The sequence below is a fragment of the Megalobrama amblycephala genome, linkage group LG15, assembly GCF_018812025.1.
Source record: "Megalobrama amblycephala isolate DHTTF-2021 linkage group LG15, ASM1881202v1, whole genome shotgun sequence".
Lineage (NCBI taxonomy): Eukaryota > Metazoa > Chordata > Actinopteri > Cypriniformes > Xenocyprididae > Megalobrama > Megalobrama amblycephala.
The window spans coordinates 1,067,227-1,093,643 of NC_063058.1; the positions used below are offsets into that span (position 1 = coordinate 1,067,227).

General features: G+C 37.4%; 4 protein-coding genes, 1 pseudogene and 2 gene segments (V, D, J or C); 2 read left to right on the forward strand and 5 right to left on the reverse strand.

Moving 5' to 3' along the window:
• LOC125247272 overlaps positions 1-26,417 on the forward strand; it is a 241,774-nt pseudogene that overhangs the window by 68,170 nt on the left and 147,187 nt on the right.
• The window catches only part of LOC125247268, a 93,370-nt gene that overhangs the window by 56,010 nt on the left and 10,943 nt on the right, over positions 1-26,417 (forward strand).
• The window catches only part of LOC125247270, a 213,203-nt gene that overhangs the window by 38,486 nt on the left and 148,300 nt on the right, over positions 1-26,417 (reverse strand).
• Positions 8,248-8,695, reverse strand: LOC125247304 (histone H2B). Its single transcript, XM_048158560.1, has one exon. The coding sequence runs from the start codon at positions 8,636-8,638 to the stop codon at positions 8,264-8,266; it is 375 nt and encodes a 124-aa protein (XP_048014517.1). The 5' UTR covers positions 8,639-8,695; the 3' UTR covers positions 8,248-8,263.
• LOC125247317 (histone H3-like) lies at positions 9,459-13,492 on the reverse strand. The gene is made up of 2 exons (XM_048158569.1): positions 13,149-13,492; positions 9,459-9,863 (listed from the first exon to the last, which is right to left on the reverse strand). The coding sequence occupies exons 1-2, from the start codon at positions 13,475-13,477 to the stop codon at positions 9,539-9,541; spliced, it is 654 nt and encodes a 217-aa protein (XP_048014526.1). The 5' UTR covers positions 13,478-13,492; the 3' UTR covers positions 9,459-9,538.
• Positions 14,223-14,701, reverse strand: LOC125247294 (histone H2A-like). Its single transcript, XM_048158555.1, has one exon. It carries the CDS (start codon positions 14,654-14,656, stop codon positions 14,270-14,272), a length of 387 nt encoding a protein of 128 aa, XP_048014512.1. The 5' UTR covers positions 14,657-14,701; the 3' UTR covers positions 14,223-14,269.
• On the reverse strand, positions 15,241-18,777 carry LOC125247273 (histone H1-like). The gene is made up of 3 exons (XM_048158541.1): positions 18,719-18,777; positions 17,673-17,930; positions 15,241-16,301 (listed from the first exon to the last, which is right to left on the reverse strand). The coding sequence occupies exon 3, from the start codon at positions 15,958-15,960 to the stop codon at positions 15,340-15,342; it is 621 nt and encodes a 206-aa protein (XP_048014498.1). The 5' UTR covers positions 15,961-16,301; positions 17,673-17,930; positions 18,719-18,777; the 3' UTR covers positions 15,241-15,339.

Here is a 26,417-nt window from a genome sequence, read left to right on the forward strand (position 1 = left end):
AAGCAATTAACAAACAGCCCAACTGGACATGTATACATACAACAACACATTCGCACTAGACACAAACAAACCAACTGGACAGTCTTAAAAACATACCTAAATAACTGAAACATCTGTCGACTAAAATGGTGTGTTTGATCCGGGTTGGAGTTAAACTCTGCAGGACAGTAGCCCTCCAGCCGCAGGGTTGAACACCCCTGTTCTACCATAAAATGAGCTGTGTGAAACTCTGCAAGAAAATATCTAGTTAAAATTGCAAAGATGTAGTCAACTAAACATCATAATTTCAGTTTTACAAGTAAATATTAACATTGTCACATTTATTTATTTATTATTGACCAGTACAGGGAGCCCAGTTTACATTGAGACACCATTCATTGTCAATACTGTGGATAATCCTTATTTTATACCCATGTCTCAGGAGATACAACTCATAAATCCAAAGTACATCAAAATTTTTCAAAAATTCCTTTGGATATGTTTTACTTAAATCCAGATGATATATAAAAAATGACATTGCATGTTTAATGTGGACATTTTATCGTTCTTGTAATGTTCCAAATAAACGTTCTTTGAATGTTGTATTGTTAATGAAATTTGGTGGAGAATGTTGCAGGAATATTATGCTAAGCTTAAAATAACGTTTTGCTAACGTGAGAAAGTGTACATAACTATATATATGCCAAAGCAATTTGCTTTTTCACATCTTTGTTCACATTCATTGTGGTGAAGTCCAATTTCACATAAGAAATGTATTAATAAACGGTTATGTAGACTCTCCCCAACCTTAAATGTATTTATTTATTATCAGATTAAATACCATTAGTTAAAGGTGGTCTAAGTGATCCTGGGTGGAGTAACTTCCTGTTGACGTTCGAAGTGTTGTCAAACAAAACAGAGGCTAGCTAGACCCTCCCTCCTCCTCCTCCTCCTCCCCTTCCCCTCCGTGCTTCCTGAAACAGTCATGAACGCGCATTTAAAATCATTCTTGTCGGTTATTGGCTGGAGCATGTTTATTATGTTTCGTGGTCTAGGCTGCACCAGTTTGTTTTTATTGCCGTTTTCGGAGATTGTGGCGACTACAGAGACCGCGTTTTTTTACAGTGTGTTCAGGGAACAGGCAGCTAGCGGATAGTGAGGAGATGTTTGCTGTATGTGACAAAAAATGTTTTGGCCTAAAAACATTTGACATCGCTTAGAGCACCTTTAAATAAAGTAGGCTTTTTGTGTGATTGTAGTGCAAGGACAGAGAGAGGAAAATGGAGAGAGAGAGGACAGAGAGAGAGAGAGAGAGAGAACAAGAAGAACCAGGTGAGAAAATGGACAGATACTGAAGATTGTTAAAGAGGAAAAGCAGAGGCAGAGGGGAAAACCCATTCAATCTGCAGTATAATTTCACATGCATTTTATGGATGCTGTGTGTTTTTCCCCCATATTAAATACTTTCCAGAAGTACACTTACACATAACCAATTTTTTAAAGGTGCCATAGAAAAATTGAAAAATTGAAAATTGAATTTACCTTGGCATAGCTGAATAACAAGAGTTCAGTACATGGAAATGACATACAGTGAGTCTCAAACACCATTGTTTCCTCCTCATATAAATCTCATTTGTTAAAAAGACCTCAGAAGAACAGGCGAATCTCAACATAACACCGACTGTTACATAACATTAATATACATTAATATGTACGCCCACAATATTTGCATATGCCGGCCCATGTTCAAGGCATTAGACAAGCCAGTATTAACGTCTGGATCTGTGCACAGCTGAATCATCAGACTAGGTAAGCAAGCAAGGACAACAGCGAAAAATGGCAGATGGAGCGATAATAACTGACATGATCCATGATAACATGATATTTTTAGTGATATTTGTAAATTGTCTTTCTAAATGTTTTGTTAGCATGTTGCTAAATGTACTGTTAAATGTGGTTAAAGTTACCATCGTTTCTTACTGTATTCATAGAGACAAGACTGTCATTATTTTCATTTTTTAAACACTTGCAGTCTGTATAATTCATAAACACAACTTCATTCTTTATAAATCTCTCCAACAGTGTGTAATGTTAGCTTTAGCCACGGAGCACTATCAAACTCATTCAGAATCAAATATAAACAACCAAATAAATACCATACTTACGTGATTAGACATGCTGCATGACGAACACTTTGTAAAGATCCATTTTGAGGGTTATATTAGCTGTGTGAACTTTGTTTATGCTGTTTAAGGCAAGCGCTAGCTCCGGGGGCAGGAAGCACGAGAATTTAAAGGGGCCGCAGGCTGAATCGGCGCATATTTAATGATGCCCCAAAATAGGCAGTTAAAAAAATGAATAAAAAAAATTACAAATCTATGGGGTATTTTGAGCTGAAACTTCACAGACACATTCAGGGGACACCTTAGACTTATATTACATCTTTAGAAAACATGTTCTACAGCACCTTTAACAAAAATTGGTTTGAGCAGTTTAACCCTCTGGAGTCTGAGGCTGATTTGGGGCCTGGAGAAGTTTTGACATGCCCTGACATTTGTGCTTTTTTCAGTTGTTCATAAACATATTAATGACAAAAGTGTCATTACACTGTATTCAGCACAAACTAGGTTACCATAATATGTGAGGAACATGTATGTACATGTTTTTGTTTTTGAAGGAATAACGTTTATGCGTGGTTATTGAAAAAACAAAAAACTTAAGTCACTGAAATAAGGCCAAAAAAATAATATTAAATCTGTGTTCACAAGACTTCTGGGTATTGGAGATTGTAGACTAGAGTTTTTGCTTCAAAATTATGTAAAAATTATCCTTCCTACTCCTTCATATAAAACAATAGAGAGATTTACATTTTCTAAAATATCTTTGGTCAAGAAACACAGTATGCGTGGAGGCGTGAATCATCATGAATAATGGGTGATTCTCACTCAGACAAAAGAATTGCATAAAGAGCTCTAATGAGCTGCATAAATAATGAGCTCTTTCAGACAGGTAGGCTGTGAAAAACCCCTCTGTGATCATGTCTCAAACCTCATGATGGTGTAAATCAAACATACAGAAAAAACAGCAACACTGTGAAATATTATTACAATTTAAAATAATGGTATTCTATTGTATTCTTTAAAATATAATGCATTTCTGTGATGCAAAGTGTCTGAACAATTATGTTACCTCTATGGCATTTCATATAGGCTTTTAGCTTAAAAGCATGTACATTTGGAGAAATATTGATGGATTCTCATATGTTTATGTCAATTTTCTATACAGAGGAGTAATTATTCAATATTTACTGTCATCACTATGAGTGCTGGATACTGTGTTTTCAATTCATACTTGCAGCCGGAGGGCGCTCTGTGCACCTTTAGTCCACAAATGCCTGAGCACTAAAGAAGAATAGGCAATCCAGGAACTAACCGAACTAACAGAGGCCAGAGATCACTAACTATGGCTATTCAAAACACTTTTCAAGACAATAAATACACGATTGAGACGATGTATGCATGTATTGACTGAATTTGCGTCTGAATAGCGCTCCCTCCGTGGGCGTGGCCGCATTAGCGGGTAATGAGCTGAATCACGGATTTCTGACATGGCTCTCTTTTCACACAGATTACATAAACACAGAATGTTTGTTTTCGATTTGACTTACACGATTTAAAACCTGACATTTCAACATTTTTTTTAGACATAAGTCTAATTTTTTGTGTGATTAGTATTCACTAAGTTACAGTTCATTTTCTGAGAACTATCAGATTGGACTTTGTTCAGAGGGAGACGAGAGATCACGCATCATGTTAGTTTTCTTTATTTTGCAAAAAGCACAACATTTTGTTTTTACTCTGAGTGTACACAAATAAAAGAAGATATTCAACAGATTAAAATGGTGTATAGCTCTTAATTGTATGTGCAACATTGACGGAGTATTCTGAGTCTCTTTCACACTGGTAAGAAAAAAACCGCGGTGGTATCGCCGGCGATACCTCATACCTCAGAGTGTTAAATGGTTGGAGTACTCTGTAGTGCGAAACTCCGCATTTTGCTTCTCTTGTCATCTGTATGGAAGGCAGAACATTAGCAACAATAAAGATGCCCTAAGTAGCTCTGGGTTTTCAAATTGGAAGAGGGCTTTGGAATCCTTTCGGGAGCATGAGAATTCTGCCCTCCATACGTTTACCATCACATGTTGGCAGAGTTTTAAAAGCACGGAAACTCAAGGGGATGTAATTGAGCAGCTGAAAATGGCTAGTGCAGCAGAGATATCAGAGAGGCACCAATACCTTCATCGCATTGTGGCAGTAACCACCTTTTTAGGAAAGCAAGGCATCCCGTTCCATGGGCATGATGAGCAGGAGTCTAGCCAAAATCAAGGCAGCTTTATTGAAAGTTATGAAGCTCCTCAAACAATTTGACCCATTTTTACAAAAATATACTCCCCCTTCTCATACCACACACCTCTCTCATTTCTCCCAAAAAGAAATCATAAATAGCATTTCACAAGAGATCACAGAAGACATCATCAAGCAAATGAAGATCTCAGAGATGTACTCTGTGATGGCAGATAAAGCTAGAGACAGACACACTGAGCAGCTTGCTGTCTGTGTGTGTTTTGTTACACAAGAGGGTTCAGTGCGAGAGTGTTTCCTTGGGTTGCAGAAACTTCAGAGCTTTGATGCACAGTCCATTGCAGATGCAATAGAGGAAGTGCTACAGATGCACAGTTTGGGTGATCTTATGTGTGTAGCACAAGTCTACGATGGCGCATCTGTCATGAGTGGAGCAGTGGGGGGTCAAGTCATGTCACCTTTATTTATATAGCACTTTTTACAATGCAGATTGTGTCAAAGCAGCTTTACATTGATAAGTGTATATAGGGTCATTCTACAGAAACGTCCACTTCTGGTATGACAAAATGTCTTAAAATATATTTCTTTTTTTAACATTTAAACTTAGACCACATTATTATATTACACTTGGACTTTATGAATACACATAAATGACAGCTTAATGATTTTTTATTTTTTTGTACATTTATTTAAAGATTGCATGTCCCCTTTTTTTGTCACTGGTGTTACCTTACTACTTTGGCATTTTTAAACATTTTTATGAAATATTATTTCTCAATTTTTTTCTGCACATTCAGTCAGAGTTACAGATTAATAATAATAATGCAAAAAATAAGGAGATTATGTGTTATTTATTTTAATCAGGTTAGTTAAAAGTGTGATTGAATGATGTTAATTCAATTGCGCAACCATGTATTTGCTATAACAATAAAAATCTTTGAAAAACAGTTATAAACCAGTAATGATGCAATCCTTTAAATCTTAATTCTTGAGTGTAGCAGAATTCAATTAATGTAAAATTATTATTATGTCACATATGACATTTTATTTAATGTGACAGACAAAAAACAGTAACACCAGTGACAAAATTAATCACCAGTGACGTATACATAAGACCAAAGATCCTTAATTTTTCAACTAGAATTAAGTAGTTTGGACTAAATTTTTACATTTGGTGTACAATAAAAGACTATCGTTGACACTTAGTGAAAGCAGTCAGTAAAAGATCATAAACAACATTTTAAAACTAAAGTCGCTGCACTGAATTTAGCCAAATCCCTTAATTTAGCCATATCTGACCAAAGGAGGATTAACAATGAGAAAGAAAAGTTAGAATCATGTAATCTTAGTGCTTTTTTATGCAAAATAACTAAATGAATAGCTTTAAATAAAGTTTATCTATAAACGGGTAACACCAGTGACGGTGACACCAGTGATATTTTCATAAAAAGGTAACACCAGTGACAGTAACACCAGTGACATTTTTCATGAAAAATGCATTTTACAAAATGGCTGCTGCAAGGAATCAATCCACATGTTGTGAATCATGATATATTCACTAAATTAAGTAATTTAATCCATTTGTATTCTAGTTTTTTATAATTCCCTAGCAATAAAGTAGGTCACACCAGTGACTTCAACTAAAAGCTTCATATGAAATTATGATTTTCTAATTAAAATTTCTGATAACTGAAAAGAGATAGTGGACTTTCCATTGGCCTTTCTTCATTGATCTTCAGGAAACAGGTAGAAGGAAGTCAAGTGATGTCATCAGTGTGATTTTTTCTTTCAAAATAAGAGATTTTTGTTAAAGGTAACACCAGTGTCACAACACCAGGGGACCACTACATTCATTAAAAAATGTATAATATTTATTTAGCATTTGGTTTTTTTATGTCATTTACATTATATATTTGATAGTTATGCATACATTATTGTATTTAAAATGGTAGAAAACCTGTTTGTGAGCTCAAAATAAAGCCCTTTCCCTCTGTACATGACTGTGGGGACGAGCACTTCTGTGGCGCTTGGAATTTTATAATTAATTAAAAAACAAATATTGCCACATTGATGGCTCAACAAGGTTTCATTGTTCAAATAACATATTGTTTCATATTAAAATATAAAAAAATTGTAATCCTAAAGTGTTTTTTAAGTGTAATATTTCTGTAAAGTCTAGGGACAGAAAAGTGGACGTTTCTGTAGAATGACACAGCAGCTCTTAAAGAAAATGGTGTCAATGCAGGCAGATCAAAGCACTGTTGAATATCAAATGTTAAGTCAAATGTCAAGTGTCCCAACTAAGCAAGCCAAAGGTGACAGCGGCAAGGAACCCAAACTCCAACAGGTGACATCAGGTGGCAAACAGGTGTTAAAATGGAGGAGGAAAAAAAAAAAAAAAAATTGGGATAAACCAGGCTTAGTCGGGGGCCAGTTCTCCTCTGGTGAACAGTGCTTTGTTACGATTCAGGTCGCTATCATATGTCCGATAGGATCACAACATTCAAAGTATTTATTCCAGTTCAGTCCAGCTGAGGATCGAATTCATCATGGCGGGGTGTCCAAGCCCGCTTCAGAGAGCAACACCCTTAGCTCAACCTTGTCCTATGCCACACGTGCAAAGCTATACCTGAAGCTACTGCATTCTTTGAATTACTGGAGAATGTGTACACATTTTTCAGTAGTTCCCTTGTGAATCACAACAAGTTTGTAGAAATCCAGAAACAACTTGGATTAAATCCATGTGAACTTGTACAGCTCTCCACAACAAGATGGGCATGCCAAGTGAAGTCTGTCAGTGCACTCCTGAGCAACCTTCCTGTCATTTTAACATATCTCAGGACCATGAACACACCCATGGCCCTATGGGATCAAATCAAAGCTCTGCAAGCCAAAGACACTCTACATTTTTTCGGTAAACAAAAAAAAAAACAAAAAAATGAAAAAAAAAAACAAAGGGTCGTTTTTTTGTCGTTTCTGCTTATTTCATTTCAAATTGGAAAACAAACTATCAAAATGTACATGGACCATGCTTTAATGTTTAACTAGGAAGCTTGTTTTGAAATTATTTTATTTTGGTACAAAATGGCACTAAAGTCACACTAGTGTTCCAGGTCAAAAATGAACCGGCTTTCTACATAAATTGCTCATAAACCTCTCAATATGCCATGTTGTCACCAATATTTGACAACTTAGATTTCTTTCATTGAAGCATCATAATAGCTGCTCCAGTAATATTCAGTTCTCAGTTCTCATTGTCCTTCAGTCTTAGATGCTTCAGTCATCATTTGACTAGTTGGAAGATATTTCTTAAAAAAAAAAAAAAACACAAAAAAAAAACATTTTCAGACAGCTGCAGGGCATTAGTCCATAATAAGCTGACAATGAGAAATCCAAAGACTGAAAGATTTATCAGACTTTATTGTAAAAACACCCTCCTGACAAGTGAATTTCAACTAAACTAATTTACTATGAGAATCAGACAATGTAGAATCAGAAGTCAACTTAACTAGGCCCAAATGCTTCCTGTCTACAGTAATGAACCTTCATGCATTTACATATGCATTTGTGAAATGCATATAGTAAACTTGATCCCCATTAATATGCAGATTTCTGATGATGGAGCAACAGTTACTAATGAGCTCAAGCTTTTGAAGTGCTTTTAACAGCAATAAAAGTACATGATTTGTAACTAAAAACATTTGAGGGCTAAAATTGAGAATTTCAGCTGTGCATTTAAATTCAATTTGTCCAAAACTGTAAAGCCTATTTTTCCCCTTTATCCACGTCATTCCAAACAGCCATAGTTTATCCTAGATTCACTTCCAAACAGATATCTTAGTTTACAACCGAAGCTCTTTAAAGGAGAAGTTGGGTGGCTCTTAAAAGAGCCTTTGGGTCGCCTGAGAGTCTCGGTTGAATCTCTACTTGGAGCTGGTGTACTTGGTGACGGCCTTGGTGCCCTCGGACACGGCGTGTTTGGCCAGCTCTCCGGGCAGCAGCAGACGCACGGCGGTCTGGATCTCTCTAGAAGTGATGGTGGAGCGCTTGTTGTAGTGAGCGAGACGAGACGACTCACCGGCGATGCGCTCGAAGATGTCGTTGACGAAAGAGTTCATGATGCCCATCGCCTTGGAAGAGATGCCGGTGTCAGGATGAACCTGCTTCAGGACTTTGTAGACGTAGATAGCGTAGCTCTCCTTCCTGGACCTCTTGCGCTTCTTTCCTCCCTTACCGGCGGTCTTCGTGACGGCCTTCTTGGAGCCCTTCTTAGGCGCGGACTTTGCTGGTTCAGGCATGATGCTTTTTGAACACAAACTTCACAAAGCAATGTGAAGTCAGAAGCGACACAGAGGCATTTATTCACCGCCCTGTGCTAATTTTTAAAGAGATACATGAAACAATCAGATTGCCTCTTTTAAAAGGCCAAACCCATAAAGTCGTATTTCATTGGACAACTCAAAGCGTCACGAGCGGAATGAGGGCCAATCACATGCGCCGCCGCCAACCGCTCAAAGTTTGAACTACACCCTGACTGTGTCCTTTGTTTCGTCTCCCGCTCTTTTTATTATTAGTTTGAGAAAATAAGCGATTCTAGACAAATATTGTGAACCATCGTGTAATTTTAACACAATTATAGAGCCATTGAGGGAGTGTTGGAGGAAAGAGACAAATAATGGTCAGACACCCTTTACAAAGTCTTTTTCCTATAAACGTTTTGATTCATGAAAATGTTTAACTGTATAAACTAACAAAATAGTAAATAAAAGCCAATTTGACCTTTTGTGTAAAATAAATAACATTTTTGTTTTCTGCATTTCCACTTCTGCTAACTTTGCTATTATTTTAATGTTAATGCCCCTTTATTTGTTTTGTAAAACACAGTATCTGCTGAATTAGTAAGGATTGTGTGACAGAAACAAATAGTTCGCTATATAACAAATACCACTATATAAAGCAAAACTCTTTATTTTGGGAACCATTACGGTTATAGCGGGGGAAAGATGTTGATAGTCTTCATGCATTACTGTTAAAGGTTATGAGTTTATTGAACTTTGCTAAAGTTCATGCTGAATTCAGAAAACAAAACATTTTATAATTCAATGTGTGGTCGACAAACATTGGACTCTTTAAGTGAGAGAGTGGGTGGCTCTTAAAAGAGCCGTTGGGTTGGTGTAGTTGTTCCTGGTTTCAGAAGTTTATCCTCCGAAGCCGTACAGAGTGCGTCCCTGTCGCTTCAGCGCGTACACAACATCCATGGCGGTCACGGTCTTTCTCTTGGCGTGCTCGGTGTAGGTGACGGCATCGCGGATGACGTTCTCCAGAAACACCTTCAACACTCCGCGGGTCTCCTCGTAGATCAGACCGGAGATGCGCTTGACACCGCCACGGCGAGCGAGACGACGGATGGCGGGTTTGGTGATTCCCTGGATGTTATCGCGCAGAACTTTACGGTGACGCTTGGCGCCTCCTTTTCCGAGCCCTTTACCGCCTTTGCCTCTTCCAGACATGTTTAACACAACTCTATCAAACGATGATAAAAAATGGTAGACGAGTGTTACTAGGAGGCCTTTTACATTTGCTTACAGGACCTGATAGAAACCAGCACCGCGTCACAAGGCGCAACACGCCCCTCCCCTCAATATAGTTCGAGCACAAAACACTGTGATTTCACCCTAACACTGATCTAACGAGCCCTGTGCTTTAATATTAAAAAATCAAGTTTTATAAGTCATTGGTAACACTTTATTTTACGGCCTTTTAACTAGTTTCTTATTATCATACATATTACTAGACTATTGGCTATTTATTAGTACTTATTAAGCACATATTAATGTCTTATTCTGCATGACTTTATTCTACATTCTTAATTAAATCCAATACCTAAACTTAACAACTACCTTACTAACTATTAATAAGCAGTAAATTAGGAGTTTATTGAGGAAAAAGGTATAGTTAATAGTTTATATTTTCCCTATACTAAAATGTTACTGAATCATTTGATAAAGAGAATATTATGAAGATTGTCATGTAATATACAGAGATACTGAATGACAATGAAATGTGCTGGAGATCAACAGTTTATTAGACAGTTCAGATATATGTGCAGAATATAAATGATTTTAGGCCTCTGAGATTTAAACTGTAGGTCTCTTAGCTGAATTTGTACCTGCATAATAATAATCTCTTCTCTGGCCTTCAACATGCGATAAAAGTTTTAAAACAGACCATGCGGCAGGTGAAAAAATACTATAGTAATTTATAGTAAATACTATATTGTTTTTGAACCATACTATAGTAAATTGTAGTATACTGTATATATTATAGTATTTACAACACTTTAATCAATGCTACAGCATACTGTAGTATTAACTATAGTGAACTGATAAACTGTTATAAATCACGTAGTATCCTTTAGTTTTTACTACAGTAAACTAGTATTGTAGTATAATATACCATATAGTTGTAGAAAGCTTAGTACAGTATTGGGTAAAGTACAAACCCGATTCCAAAAAAGTTGGGACACTGTACAAATTGTGAATAAAAACTGAATGCAATGATGTGGAAGTTTCAAATTTCAATATTTTATTCAGAATACAACATAGATGACATATCAAATGTTTAAACTGAGAAAATGTATCATTTTAAGGGAAAAAGAAGTTGATTTTAAATTTCATGGCATCAACACATCTCAAAAAAGTTGGGACAAGGCCATGTTTACCACTGTGTGGCATCCCCTCTTCTTTTTATAACAGTCTGCAAACGTCTGGGGACTGAGGAGACAAGTTGCTCAAGTTTAGGAATAGGAATGTTGTCCCATTCTTGTCTAATACAGGCTTCTAGTTGCTCACCTGTCTTAGGTCATCTTTGTCACATCTTCATCTTTATGATGCGCCAAATGTTTTCTATGGGTGAAAGATCTGGACTGGCAGGCTGGCCATTTCAGTACCCGGATCCTTCTTCTACGCAGCCATGATGTTGTAATTGATGCAGTATGTGGTCTGGCATTGTCATGCTGGAAAATGCAAGGTCTTCCCTGAAAGAGACGACGTCTGGATGGGAGCATATGTTGTCTCTGAATCTTTGGAAGATATTATGCACTGTAGATGATGATAACTTCAAACTCTGCAATCTTTCTGATATTGCTCCACTATTTTTCACTGCAGCATTGGGGGAATTGGTGATCCTCTGTCCATCTTGACTTCTGAGAGACACTGCCACTCTGAGGGCTCTTTTATACCCAATCATGTTGCCAATTGACCGAATAAGTTGCAAATTGGTCCTTCAGCTGTTCCTTATATGTACATTTAACTTTCCGGCCTCTTATTGCTACCTGTCCCAACTTTTTTGGAATGTGTAGCTCTCATGAAATCCAAAATGAGCCAATATTTGGCATGACATTTCAAAATCTCTCACTTTCAACATTTGATATGTTATCTATATTCTATTGTGAATAAAATATAAGTTTTTAGAGATTTGTAAATTATTGCATTCCTTTTTTATTCACAGCTTGTACAGTTTCCAAACTTTTTTGGAATCAGGTTTGTAACTTGTTTATATTACTACAGTTGTTATATTATCACAGCAACCACACTAATTTAATTCAAGTACTTTACTATATTATGGTTCAAAAACACTATTTACTATAAATTACTGTAGTATTTTTTTTTTTTTTTAGGTAGAACATTTGATAACTGGATGAGCTCAAAAATGATGTGTTCAAACCAGCTGTGGGAAATATAAAGCAGCTCAGAGTGCACAGGTGCATTGAATGATGATACGAGCAATGGATGGAAACAATCTGAGAGGAAGAGGAGGAAGAGGATAGAGACGAGGAAGAGTATGTCTGAGAAGAGGAACATGATAGAGACGAGGAAGAGGATGAACCCAACACACAGATGTGATGCTGAGGCAGAATGAATTTTGCAGTTGCACAACTTTTTTGAGTGTACTGCAAAATATGTTTCATTTAGAGGTTTTTTTTTTTTTTTTTTTGGCAGTGGTCTCAAAGTCAATTCCTGGAGGGCCACAGCTCTGCAGTTTTGCTCCAACTCTAATCAAACATACCTGATCCAGCTAATCAAGGTCTTCAGGATTACTAGAAACTTCCAAACAGGTGTGAGTTGGAGCTAAACTGTGCAGAGCTGTGGCCCTCCAGTTTGACACCACTGCTTTTTGGGCTTTTGCATTTGAATTACAGTATTTTCACAGTATGCAAGTGCTGAATGTACAGACATGCAATACAATACTAAACTAGAGTGCATATGGTGTACAATATATTCAACCTAGTTAATATACTTTTACATAATTACAAATTGTTTTCTGTATACAATAAACATTGTTGTGTAACTAGATGCTCTGGATGGTTTTGTTAATAAAGATTAGTTTTTGTTTAATGCTGTGAAAAAAAGTGGACAAAAGTTTCAAGAAATGTTTTCGCAATTGTGAAAAACTGTAAAGAACGTGTTTACACTATTAGCTACAAGTTGTATATATTAATTTAAATAGTAAACTATTTCTCAAAGACATTAAGAACTTTTGTGTGTATATATATATATATAAAAAAAATATTTTTATTATTAAATAATGGTAATTTTTGAGGTGTACCAACTAATGTTAATACAACTTTTGATCGATAGTAAGCGTTAAATTAGAAGTCGTCTCGTTTAGTGCAATTTTGGTGGCTCTTAAAAGAGCCGTTGGGGTTTGATGTGGCTGATGCGGGTTTAGGCGCGCTCTCCGCGGATACGGCGGGCCAGCTGAATGTCTTTGGGCATGATGGTGACCCTCTTGGCGTGGATGGCGCACAGGTTGGTGTCCTCAAACAGACCGACCAAATAAGCCTCGCTGGCCTCCTGCAGGGCCATGACAGCGGAGCTCTGGAAGCGCAGATCCGTCTTGAAGTCCTGAGCGATTTCTCGGACCAGCCGCTGGAAGGGCAGTTTGCGGATCAGCAGCTCGGTGGACTTCTGATAACGACGGATCTCTCGGAGAGCCACGGTCCCGGGCCTGTAACGATGGGGCTTCTTGACGCCGCCGGTGGCCGGAGCGCTCTTACGGGCGGCTTTGGTAGCGAGCTGCTTCCTCGGGGCTTTGCCACCGGTGGATTTACGAGCGGTCTGCTTGGTTCTTGCCATTGCTGAAGTAAACTTCTCTGTTCTCCTTGCGCGGGAAATGCTGCTCTGTGTTACACGCCTGCTTTTAAATCATTTTACCACCACGTGCTGATAGTGTCGCGAGGATGTAGGCCTTGTGATTGGCTAATATTTGACGTCTGTGCATGACTGCGCGTTTCCTCTTTTTCAAACAAGAAGAGGATTTCCCGCTCAATGTGCTTTGATCGATTGACTCAGATGACACCTCCATGAGCTTTATACTCACATTGTTTTATTTATTTATTCTGAAACACTTAATTCCCAGTGGGTGTGCAGATTTTTGATTAGAAAAACACATTATGGTCTGTATAAAATCAGTATAAAATCTAAAATATATAAAGCCGCGTGCAGCCGTGATAAAAAAATAAATAAAAAAAACCCAGAGTAACAATGACCCATTTCGGTTATATACGCTGATATGTATATTGGTTTTTATTTTGGGTAATCTATCAAAATAATATTCAATACATTATCAGAGGAGAAAAATAAATGCATTTTAATATTAGGGGAGAAGGGTATGTTGGCGATCCTACACGCCTCCTAAACGATCTCTACAGACACATCAAGGGATCATCATGTGCTTATTTATATAAAAAAAAAAAAAAAAAAAAAAAAAAAACACCCTCGTACATTTGACTGGATTGATGGGTCTTATTTTCCCTCTTCTCAATCGAAAGGGTTTAAGATGCTTTTAAACAAAGAAAATACTCTATATCAGATGAAATGGGTGGCTCTTAAAAGAGCCTTTGGGTTTCAATGAAACAGACAATCTGCTTATTTGGATTTGGCGGGTTTCTCGGTCTTCTTGGGCAGCAGCACAGCCTGGATGTTGGGCAGCACACCGCCCTGAGCGATGGTCACTCCGCCCAGAAGTTTGTTCAACTCTTCGTCGTTCCGCACCGCCAGCTGCAGATGACGGGGGATGATGCGGGTCTTCTTGTTGTCCCGAGCGGCATTTCCAGCCAACTCCAGGATCTCAGCGGTAAGATACTCGAGCACAGCCGCCAGATAAACAGGAGCACCAGCACCGACGCGCTCGGCGTAGTTGCCTTTGCGGAGAAGCCTGTGAACACGGCCGACGGGGAACTGCAGTCCTGCCCTGGATGAGCGAGTCTTGGCCTTTGCTCTGGCTTTTCCTCCGGTTTTGCCTCGTCCACTCATTTTTACTTTCAGTTAATGTTTCTTTCGCAGACAGAAAGAACAGAATGAAATTTCTGGTCTCCACATACTGTCTTTAAACTAGAGTGCCAGTCGCTCATTGGTTTAGAGTCTGTAAAGATTTAAACCAATCATTGAACTTCCCTCCAAAGCCCAACCCCCTTCCTGCCGGAATAATTATGTATGCACATATTTCTGACTATGAACCATGAATTTCAATGGTTTCATGGTATATATATATATATATATATATATATATATATATATATATATATTTCAAATATATATTTTTAATCTGATACTGTACAGTATTATGTTCCTGTTGTGTTTTCACTGTTGTTTGTATTGTTATAGTTTTCCAGCCGAGTGTTGTCTGTGAATGTCTGTAGTGTACAACATCCCATTAGGACTGTGATCACGGCCTGAACCCACATCATCTTTTAATCAAAATCTTACATATAAAATGGTTTATTGGAGTTTATTTTCAGAACTGGGTGGCTTGTTCTTTTCTGAATGCAGTCTAAGATCTAAAATCATATCTTTATTTACTATATCTATATTTTATTATTTTATTTATACATATCTATATTTATTTTATTTACGCTATAAGATACAGGAGTTTTGGTCTTTATTCAGAGTTGGTGGGTGGCTCTTAAAAGAGCCGTTGAGGAGAAACAGTAAATACTTTATTTCTTTTTGGGCGCTGCCTTTTTAGGCTTGGCGGCTTTAGGCTTTGCCGCCTTAGGTTTAGCCGCCTTGGCCTTTTTGGGGCTCTTGGCTGCTTTCTTAGCGGCTGCTGGCTTCTTTGCCTTCTTGGGGCTCTTCGTCGCCTTCTTAGCGGCTGTGGCGGCGGGTTTCTTGGCCTTCTTGGGCGATTTCTTCGCCGCGGGCTTCTTTGCCGCTGCGCTCTTGGGCTTCTTGGCAGCAGCGGGTTTCTTGGCCGCGGGCTTCTTCGCTTTAGGAGCCGCTTTCTTGGCCGGCGTCTTCTTGGTCTCGGCTTTCTGCTTGTTGAGCTTGAATGAGCCCGAAGCGCCGGTCCCTTTGACCTGCACCAGGGTGCCTTTGGTCACCAGGCTCTTGATGGCGATCTTGACGCGGGAGTTGTTCTTCTCCACGTCGTAGCCGCTGGCGGCGATGGCTTTCTTCAAGGCGGCGAGGGACACGCCGCTCCTCTCCTTGGATGCGGACACAGCTTTGACGATGAGTTCACCGACGCCTGGACCTGCTTTCTTGGCTTTCGCAGCTGACTTCTTCTTGGGCGCTTTGGCCGGGGCGGCAGCAGCCGGGGCTGGAGCGGTTTCTGCCATCTCTCTCTCGGATCGGATCTACAGTCTTTCAAACGCTGTCTGGTTTCAGCAATGATCAGCGCTCGAGCGCCGCTGCGCTCTTAAATAACACATGAGAACCTTATAGACTCAACCCGCCCTGCTCGGTGTCTGTGCGCCTCCACGAGCCCCTCACGATTGTGTTTTCTTCTCTTACATTTGGGGCAAAACTGAAGCGGTAAAATAGTTTGTCGCAGTCAAAACAAAGTGAGCACCGAGCAGAGGTTCTGAACTTTCACTGGAGAATAAAATACGCGAAGAGGAAATGTTTCTTTTGTCTCCGTCAGATCAAATCCAAGGCGAGCATCAGCCACGGGGAAAAGCTGCGTGTAAATTTGATGAATAGTTTTAATGGAAAAGTTGTTAAAAGCCTGAACGCGTCCTCTGTGTGTTCAGAAAACAGTCTTAAAGCGACTTTAATGAAATCAGCATTAGTGAGGGGCGTGAGGAGGCTTTCATACAGCTGTGGTTTTGGGCAGCTTGAAGCACACGAACATCATCCGGAGGATCTGAGTCTGTTTGTGACTCTCCTGTCTGGCCCTCATCTTCACTCAGCAGATCATCTCTCCATTTAATAATAATAATAATAGTAATAATAATAATAACTAAATATGTAACCTAAGTCTGATCACACAAGTATTAATGTTTTAACTTAAATACGTTTTCTTTAGTTGATGTACATCATATTACTAAATAAAAATTATTATATTTGTTTCTCCAATGGATTTCAGCTAATTTACAAAATAAAAAGCTAATTGTTTCACTGTAATAATGTACTATCTCTATAGAAATGAATTACATGTATAAATAAACATGACTTATTGCACATACACAGCATTATACCTCCTACCTCCTCTTTATGTAGGGCTGCAACTAACGATTATTTTGATAACCAATGTATCTGTCAATGTATTTTTTATTAACTGGATGACAAATTTAAATAAATTATTTTTTTAATTAAAAAATGTTTTAATCCATTGTTTTAAACACTGTCAGTCCACATCATGCCCAGTGTTGTCCATTAGACAATGTGTAAAATAATGCCTATAGTGACTGTATTTGTGCAGGCTCTGCTGTACATTATAACTTATCAGCATTAAAGAGTTCAAATACAAACATCACATTATAAACCTAAAAACAACAGTTTGATTGCTAATTTATAACAGAAATGAAAACAACTTCATTAAAAATAGTGAAAAAACAAAAGCACAAAATGTTAACTTGTATGAGGTATGAGGAACAAGCACAATCATTCGATTTTAATCATACAATTATATTATATTAATGAACAATTCCAACAATAGTGCATTTACTGTTACTGCTCTCATAAATATGATTATTTGTGTTATGTGCAGGGTTTTAAACCTACACTTAATTTCTAACTTTTTTTTTTTTTTTTAGCAAAATGCGTATTTTAGTCATAATTATTGATCTTTTTCTACTGTGCTCTGTCTGTTTTGATGTGCTAATGAAATTTGTAGACGATTATGTTCATTATCAATAATATTACCTAGATTTTATTGATTAGTTTTTGCAGATCTAGTCTTATACAACATGTAAACACAAGCCCAACACAGGCAACCTTGATTACAAAATCATTAAAGGTAAAAAAGTTTCTTTCATTGGGACAGTTTTACACATGCTACAAAATACATTGAAAAAAATTAAGAATGTTTAAAATGATATCAACTCACATGAGATGAAGAGTTCAGTCTATCAGAGGCCTAAAGAAAGCTGATGTATTCTCCATGGAGTCACCTCATGGGGCTGATGAAGGCCAGATGAATCCTCCACACTTTTCTTGGAGAAGACAATGCCCCTCTTGTCAAAAACTTGTGATGTTGCATCCATGGACTATCATATAGACTCTAGTAGGTTACAGTCCAGCTTTAGTTTGGTTCTGTCTTCACCTTCACCCCATATGGACTCAGGACCTAAAATGCCTAAATGACCTAAATGAGAAGAATATTGTACACAACATTAATACACAGCTTGCTGGAATACAGTTGTTATTAGTCAGTTGAACAATCATCTAGCCATGTAATAAGTGCAATAATGTCCATTCAGCCTGTGTTATCACAAATAACCCTAAAAGGCTGATCAGGACAGAAAGAAACATTATATGACCGGCAGACTGTATTATCCTTTACTTATTCTTGAAAGGGGCTCATACAATAAAATCTTTATCTTCATCTTAATCTTTAAATTATTGCTCATACAATGTCACTTACGTTTGGACGTCAAAGCTTTCTTAAAATAACTGTGAAAAAAATATATAATTACAAAAGAATTATTTCAAAAACAATAAAAACAGTAATAATTCCAAACGTTATTGTACTGTAATATATGTACTGTGCTGTGAAATATATTGTGAAAAATGCATATTAAGTTATTTTGTGAGTTTTCCTTCTTCTCTGTCAGCAGATCCCTTTAGAAATGTCAGAGTTTTATCTTTGTTGTAGAGGGTTTTTTTCTGTCACTCCTAAAATTACAGAATAATATTTATTTATCATGAGATCAAACGTTTGAACTAGTTTTGATTTTTGCGCTTCATGTGACGTCACCAATAGTAAAAACAGTACATACAAATTACATACAAAACTTATGAAAACCTCTCATCTACACATAACATATTCAGAAAAAAACACATTTTCGAGTTCAATCAATAGAGTTAGCATACCTCTTCTGAAAACGGTTGAGTTTTATGTATTATTTCTGTGATTTTATAAACTAAACTCACCTGAAAGCAGTGAAACAACAGCGAGAGACGGGAGTTTTGCAGTTGTTGTTTCTCCGTTTCCATGGCAACTCTGCTGTCTCGCGCTTGCTCCACGTGACTCGAATGTTCAAAGGGCACGCCCATTAAAACACGTTATGCGTCACAAAAATAAACTTCTAGATTTTGAATTATTTTGTTTAGGAACACAAATTATTTCATGTTAAACCGTGCTTATATGCAGACACAGTATTTTTTAATTCCAACACTTTGCTTTGGTTAAATATATTAAAGTAGTCTCATTATTTTTTTGTATTATTTTTAACCATAACAAATACATTTATATAAAAAATATATAAATATAAATTTCTAAAATAAAGATGTCCTGTAGCAGGGACGTGCACAGGGGGGTTGCTCAGGTTGCCCGGGCAACTGCCCATATGCCCTTCTCGACTCACGTTGCCCTTCCTAGGTGGAAAAAAAAAAAAAAAAAAAAATCGTACAATTGATGCAGAATTTCACGTAGGCCTAGATGAAAATAAATAAATAAACAAATAAATAAATAAATCGCAAAGCCTCATTCACTTCCATATTCGGGCATCCGTCCGAAAGTGAAAGTCAGTAGGGGAAGGGCAAACTCTGTTTACGTGGCTGCTATGGCGGGCCAGAAGGTCCAAAAATATGGCTACTGACTTGTCGCGGGAATTCACTATACAATTGCCAGTAGCCACTGAGTTTACCACTGAGGCCGGCGGTGCATCTGTATACACACTCTCCTCACGCAGCGAACGACTCACTTTCCTCACGCAGCTGACCACTGACTCTCCTCAGCCGGCGACTCACTTTCCTCACGCAGCCGGCGACTCACTTTCCGCAGCCGGCGAGTCACTTTCCGCAGCCGGCGACTCACTTTCCGCAGCCGGCGAGTCACTTTCTGCAGCCGGCGACTCACTTTCCTCACGCAGCATTAACTATACTCACGTTTCTTTTCAAATACTGTGATGGTGCAATAACTAACTACATCTAGTAAAATTGATCATTTTTGTGTTGTAAATGTAATTTATTCTGAAGCAGTATTCCCATCAGTGTTCTGTAAACTGTTACTGTTAAGATGTAAACTGTTAATCATCAGATTTGTATATGCCCCCTTAAAGGGATAGGTCAATCAAAAATAAAAATTCTGTCATCATTGACTTACCTTCTAGTTGTTCCGAACCTGTATGAGTTTCTTTCTTCTGTTGAACTAAAAATATATTTTGAATGTCAGTAAACAAACAGCTGACTGTAGAGAGTGGGATAGTTAAACCTAAATGATAATTCTGTCATCATTGACTTACACTGTAGTTTGTTCCAAACCTATATGAGTTTAGTTCAACAGAAGAAAGAAAAAGGATGATATTTTGAAGAATGTCAGTAACCAGTTGATGGTAGCCAGTGACTTCCATATTTATTTATTTTTTCCTACTATGAAAGTCACTCTCTACAGTCAGCTGTTTGTTTACTGACATTCAAAATATATTTTTAGTTCAACAGAAGAAAGAAACTCATACAGGTTCGGAACAACTAGAAGGTAAGTCAATGATGACAGAATTTTTATTTTTGATTGACCTATCCCTTTAAGGGGGCATATACAAATCTGATGATTAACAGTTTACATCTTAACAGTAACAGTTTACAGAACACTGATGGGAATACTGCTTCAGAATAAATTACATTTACAACACAAAAATGATCAATTTTACTAGATGTAGTTAGTTATTGCACCATCACAGTATTTGAAAAGAAACGTGAGTATAGTTAATGCTGCGTGAGGAAAGTGAGTCGCCGGCTGCAGAAAGTGACTCGCCGGCTGCGGAAAGTGAGTCGCCGGCTGCGGAAAGTGACTCGCCGGCTGCGGAAAGTGAGTCGCCGGCTGAGGAGAGTCAGTGGTCAGCTGCGTGAGGAAAGTGAGTGGTTCGCTGCGTGAGGAGAGTGTGTATACAGATGCACCGCCGGCCTATCAGTGGTAAACTCAGTGGCTACTGGCAATTGTATAGTGAATTCCCGCGACAAGTCAGTAGCCATATTTTTGGACCTTCCGGCCCGCCATAGGCTGCAGCGCTGCACGCGACCGGCACCTGAGCTGAGCCTGCATGAGCGGCACTAGAAGGAGATTGTCGCGGTTGTCGGGTGAGACGACTTAAAGGTCCCATTCTTCGTGATCCCATGTTTCAAAGTTTAGTTAGTGTGTAATGTTGTTGTTAGAGTATAAATAAAATCTGTAAAAATTTAAAGCTCAAAGTTCAATGCCAAGCGAGATATTTTATTTAACAGAAGTCGCCTACATCGAACGGCCAGTTTGGACTACATCCCTCTACTTCCTTCTTTAATGACGTCACTAAAACAGTTTTTTGACTAACCTCCGCCCACAGGAATACACAAGAGTTATGGCGTTATTTTACTGTCAATTGTCGAGAGCACATTATTGTGACGCGAGAGCATATCAATGTAATGCGCGAGCGCAAATCTGAGCGCTCGCGCGCGGATTTCCTCTGCTCTCGCGCAAATCTGTCCGCTCGCGCGCGGATTTCCTTTGCTCTCGCGCAAATCTGGACGCGCGCGCTCAAATATACAGTGCTCTCTTATGAACTGCCTCTCCTCTCGCTCAGATATTGCGTGTGCACGCTCAAACTGTTTCCTGCGTGCTCAAACGTGTCCTGCACGCTCAAACTGCACATGTGCGCTCACGAATCTCTCCGTGCTCTTGCAGAAATTAATTTGCCTTTTGGATTAAATGCTGTCAAAAGTTATAAACCAATCAGAAGAGACGACTGATCCATGAAAATGCTACATGGAATCTTATTGGCTGAGAGTGAACTGTGCCTGGAATTCTTTCGACAAAAAATATATATTTTATTTCTTTACAATTTAATAATATTTATCAAATGTAACCTAGTCTAACTGCATCACATTACAGGTCAAACCCCTATTTATCTAAACAAACAAACAAAAAATGTTTCTTAAAGTTATTGTGGTCATACGTTTTGTGTTGAATTTTTTTTAAAAAAAATAGGTAACATTTTACAATAAGGTTTTTATTTGTTAACATTAGTTAATGTATTATCTAACATAAACTAACAATGTGCAATACATTACTGTAATTATTAATCTTTGTTAACGTTAAAAATACAGCTGTTTGTTGGTTGTTTACTTCACAGTGCATTTAATAATGTTAACAAATACAACATTTGATTTTAATAACGTATTAGTAAATGTTGAAATTAACATTAACAAATATTAATAAATGCTGAAGAAGAGCAATTCATTATTAGTTAATGTTAACTAATGCAGTTAAATAATGTTAACGCAACCTTATTGTAAAGTATTACCAACAAATATCTTCTGATTTAAGACCGAACAAGATCAGGGTCAAATCGTCATTCCCTTAATACTTAATGTGGAGATCACATATACCACTATAGTCAATTTCTTTTGAGGTCTGGAATTAATGATTCTGATACATCAAATACATTCTGATACATCAAATACATTTTAACAGTCACTGGTCACCACCTACTGGCAGAACAGTGTAACAACATTAGTTTCAACATTCATTTAGCTACTTATTTTAATTGCTGAAATCAGTGTATATTCAGACTATAAATTGTTATTGCAATACTTGCATTATTATTTAATGTTTGCAACACAGATGTAGCAATAGTATGTTGTTGAAAACACTTTGTGAAGCTGTTTAAAACATATAGCTTACATGACCACTGCTTTCAGCAGCAATGCAAAAGCAGGTTTAAATATTCTGGTATGATTGTAATTTCAAAAGGTTTAATAGACATAACCGAATCATTGTCATTTAGGAATAAGATCGCGTTCTTTTGCTTAATCGTGCATACACAAGAGCTTAGGTATTTTTGTATGTCATGTTTTATACCAGACCTCAAAAGAAATTGACTATAGTGGTATATGTGATCTCCACATTAAGTATTAAGGGAATGACGATTTGACCCTGATCTTGTTCGGTCTTAAATCAGAAGATATTTGTTGGTAATACTTTACAATAAGGTTGCGTTAACATTATTTAACTGCATTAGTTAACATTAACTAATAATGAATTGCTCTTCTTCAGCATTTATTAATATTTGTTAATGTTAATTTCAACATTTACTAATACGTTATTAAAATCAAATGTTGTATTTGTTAACATTATTAAATGCACTGTGAAGTAAACAACCAACAAACAGCTGTATTTTTAACGTTAACAAAGATTAATAATTACAGTAATGTATTGCACATTGTTAGTTCATGTTAGATAATACATTAACTAATGTTAACAAATAAAAACCTTATTGTAAAATGTTACCTATTTTTTTTTTTTAAATTTCAACACAAAACGTATGACCACAATAACTTTAAGAAACATTTTTTGTTTGTTTGTTTAGATAAATAGGGGTTTGACCTGTAATGTGATGCTAGACTAGGTTACATTTTATAAATATTATTAAATTGTGAATAAATAAAATACATATCTTTGTCGAAAGAATTCCAGGCGCAGTTCACTCTCAGCCAATAAGATTCCACGTAGCATTTTCATGGATCAGTCGTCTCTTCTGATTGGTTTATAACTTTTGACAGCATTTAATCCAAAAGCAAATTAATTTCTGCAAGAGCACGGAGAGATTCGTGAGCGCACATGTGCAGTTTGAGCGCGCAGGATACGTTTGAGCACGCAGGAAACAGTTTGAGCGTGCACACGCAATATCTGAGTGAGAGGAGAGGCAGTTCATAAGAGAGCACTGTATATTTGAGCGCGCGCGTCCAGATTTGCGCGAGAGCAAAGGAAATCCGCGCGCGAGCGGACAGATTTGCGCTCGCGCATTACATTGATATGCTCTCGCGTCACAATAATGTGCTCTCGACAATTGACAGTAAAATAACGCCATAAAGAGTTGCGTTTGTAGAGTGTGTTTGTCGCCATGTCGTCGAAACGCTGTTATTTTCATCCCGCAGTCCAATCACCTTTGTTTGGCCTTCCAAGGGACGCTGTACTTACAATTTATGTTTAACTCGGTTCCCGAAAATTATAATTGTGGTATCCTTACTGCAATAGTTAATGTTGGACTGCAGTGCACATAATGGCCACAAGAGGGGACTATGTTTATGTATATGGCTGTTTTCCGTATGAGGTACTCTTCTGAGTGAGTGCTAACGTTGTACATTTCTGTCGCTGCTTGTGGAGATTAAAGAGTTCAGTCTCTCGGGAATTATTGTCTTTTGTGTTCATTCGGCACAACACCACAATAATCCACATGTAAAACTATGTGCAGCACACGTTATGGTAAGAGGCGTGACCTTTCCGGGCAAGGAGCGCTAAGCTGCTGTCGAATCACAACACAGGAACCGCTGGCACAATCAGAACTCATTACGTATTTCTGAAGGCTGAAGCCATCAGCCCGTTTCAGTGCCCAAGGAAGTCGACCGGAAGTTGAAGTCGGCCGCGTGCCGCCATCTTGTAGCAGAACTTCACTTGCGTTAGCATCCCATTGACTCCCATTCATTTTGGCGTCACTTTGACAGCGAATAACTTTACATCTGAGGCGTTTAAAGACTCCATTCGTCCATTATTTATTTCTAAAGATACACGACAATGTATAAAGTGCTCCATTACCTTCTATGTTACATTATGGCCCTGTAGAAACAGTTTTTGTAAAAATAGGCTAACGATTGCGTCACAACCACTCGACTCTCTGTCGCACAGTAAAGAAATTACCGTACAGACAGGAGGAGAAGCTCGCAGGCAATAGTATGCATTAACTTAATATGGCGTACTGGCGTTACATTTTAAAATACTATACAAAATAATTAATCCGAATACTTACTCCTGCTCACTCACGCCAAAGAACTCCCCGCTCAAGCTTGCCGTCTCTGCAAGATTAACGATGGCAGTTTGCACGCACAGCTACTAGAAGATTTACATCTGTCAGACAGGTTGCTGACGTCATCAAGCTTAGTTTGAGTCTGCGCGTCAGAAACGGAAGTGCTAAAAATCGCTAAAAATGGGCTTCACTTGTCTCAATTGAGTTCCAATGGGGTCGCTGTGTCCATTTCTTTTACTGTCTATGGCCCGTTTTTATGACAGTGGAAACAGCGGTATACAGATAAGTAAATTATGTGAAAAATACTGTGTTTTTTTACACGCGAAACATGAACACATGTTATATTGCACACTATAAACACAATCAAAGCTTCAAAAAAACCTTTAACGTTGTCGGAAAGGTGAGTAAGGTTATAATCGTTAACGAAAACGAACGAAAAAAATGAAAACTAGGTGGGAAAAAACATCGCCGTTAACTGAAATAAAAATAAAAACGAGGCATTACAAAAAAACGATAACTAACCAAAACTGTAATGTGTGTTTGGCAAAACTAACTAAAATAAAATAAAATTATAGATTAAATGTCCTTAGTTTTCGTCTTTTGTAACTGCAACTGCCCCTCAAAATTCCTGTGCACGCCCCTGTCCTGTAGCACTCAGTAGAAACACTAGACAGACTATCCACTATTGGCTTACCTATTGTTAGCTGGGTTACTATGGTCTTACTGCAACAGGCCATGTTACACCATGGTTACTGTAGTAATAACATAGTTAAACTATGGTTCATTGTGTAGTTACTATGGTTTTACTATAAAAACCATGGTTAATCCATGGTTACTACAAAAAAAGAAAAGGTTAATTTTCGTAAGTATGTCTTGTTCATCCACTCACTCTTTCGAGATTTAATATATTTGATAAACGCTTCTGTCACATTTTGAAATGAACCACGCGAATCATATGACGTGGCATAGCTGGGTCATTCTACAGAAACGTCCACTTTAGGTATGACAAAATGTCTTAAAATGTATTTCTTTTTTTAACATTTAAACTTAGACAACATTATTATATTACACTTAGACTTTATGAATACACATAAATGACAGCTTAATGATTTTTTATTTTTTTGTACATTTATTTAAAGACTGCATGTCCTCTTTTTTGTCACTGGTGTTACCTTTCTTCTCTGGCATTTTCAAATGTTTTTATGAAATATTTCTTTTTATATTATTTTTCAATTTTTCCAGCACATGCAGTCAGAGTTACAGAATAATAATGATAATGCAAAAAATAAGGAGATTATGTGTTATTTATTTCAATCAGGTTAGTTAAAAGTGTGATTGAATGATGTTAATTCAATTGTGCAACCATGTATTTGCTATAACAATGAAAATATTTGAAAAACAGTTATAAACAAGTAATGATGCAATCCTTTACATCTTAATTCTTGAGTGTAGCAGAATTCAGTGAATGTAAAATTATTACCATGTCACATATGACACATTTTATTTAATGTGACAGACAAAAAACAGTAACACCAGTGACGTATACATGAGACCAAAGATCCTTATTCTTCAACTATAATTAAGTAGATGAGACTAAATTTTTACATTTGGTGTACAATAAAAGAATTAACATTGACACTTAGTGAAAGCAGTCAGTAAAAGATCATAAAAAAAAAAAAACATTTTAAAACTGTCTGTAAAATAAGGTGTCCATAAAGGCGCTGCACTGAATTTAGCCATATATCCTTAATTTAGCCATTTCTAACCAAAGGAGGATTAACAATGAGAAAGAAAAGTTATAATCATGTAATCTTAGTGCTATTTTATGCAAAATAACTAAATGAATAGCTTTAAAT

Excerpts from the sequence above, each read along its gene's own strand:
- LOC125247317 (XM_048158569.1), bottom strand. The coding sequence starts at position 13,477 with ATGGCAAGAACCAAGCAGACCGCTCGTAAATCCACCGGTGGCAAAGCC. Across the intron at positions 9,864-13,148 it reads CTGTTTGAGGACACCAACCT|AGTTGTGTTAAACATGTCTG; the intron begins GTGCGCCATCCA and ends ATCGTTTGATAG.
- LOC125247294 (XM_048158555.1), bottom strand. The coding sequence starts at position 14,656 with ATGAGTGGACGAGGCAAAACCGGAGGAAAAGCCAGAGCAAAGGCCAAG.
- LOC125247304 (XM_048158560.1), bottom strand. The coding sequence starts at position 8,638 with ATGCCTGAACCAGCAAAGTCCGCGCCTAAGAAGGGCTCCAAGAAGGCC.
- LOC125247273 (XM_048158541.1), bottom strand. The coding sequence starts at position 15,960 with ATGGCAGAAACCGCTCCAGCCCCGGCTGCTGCCGCCCCGGCCAAAGCG.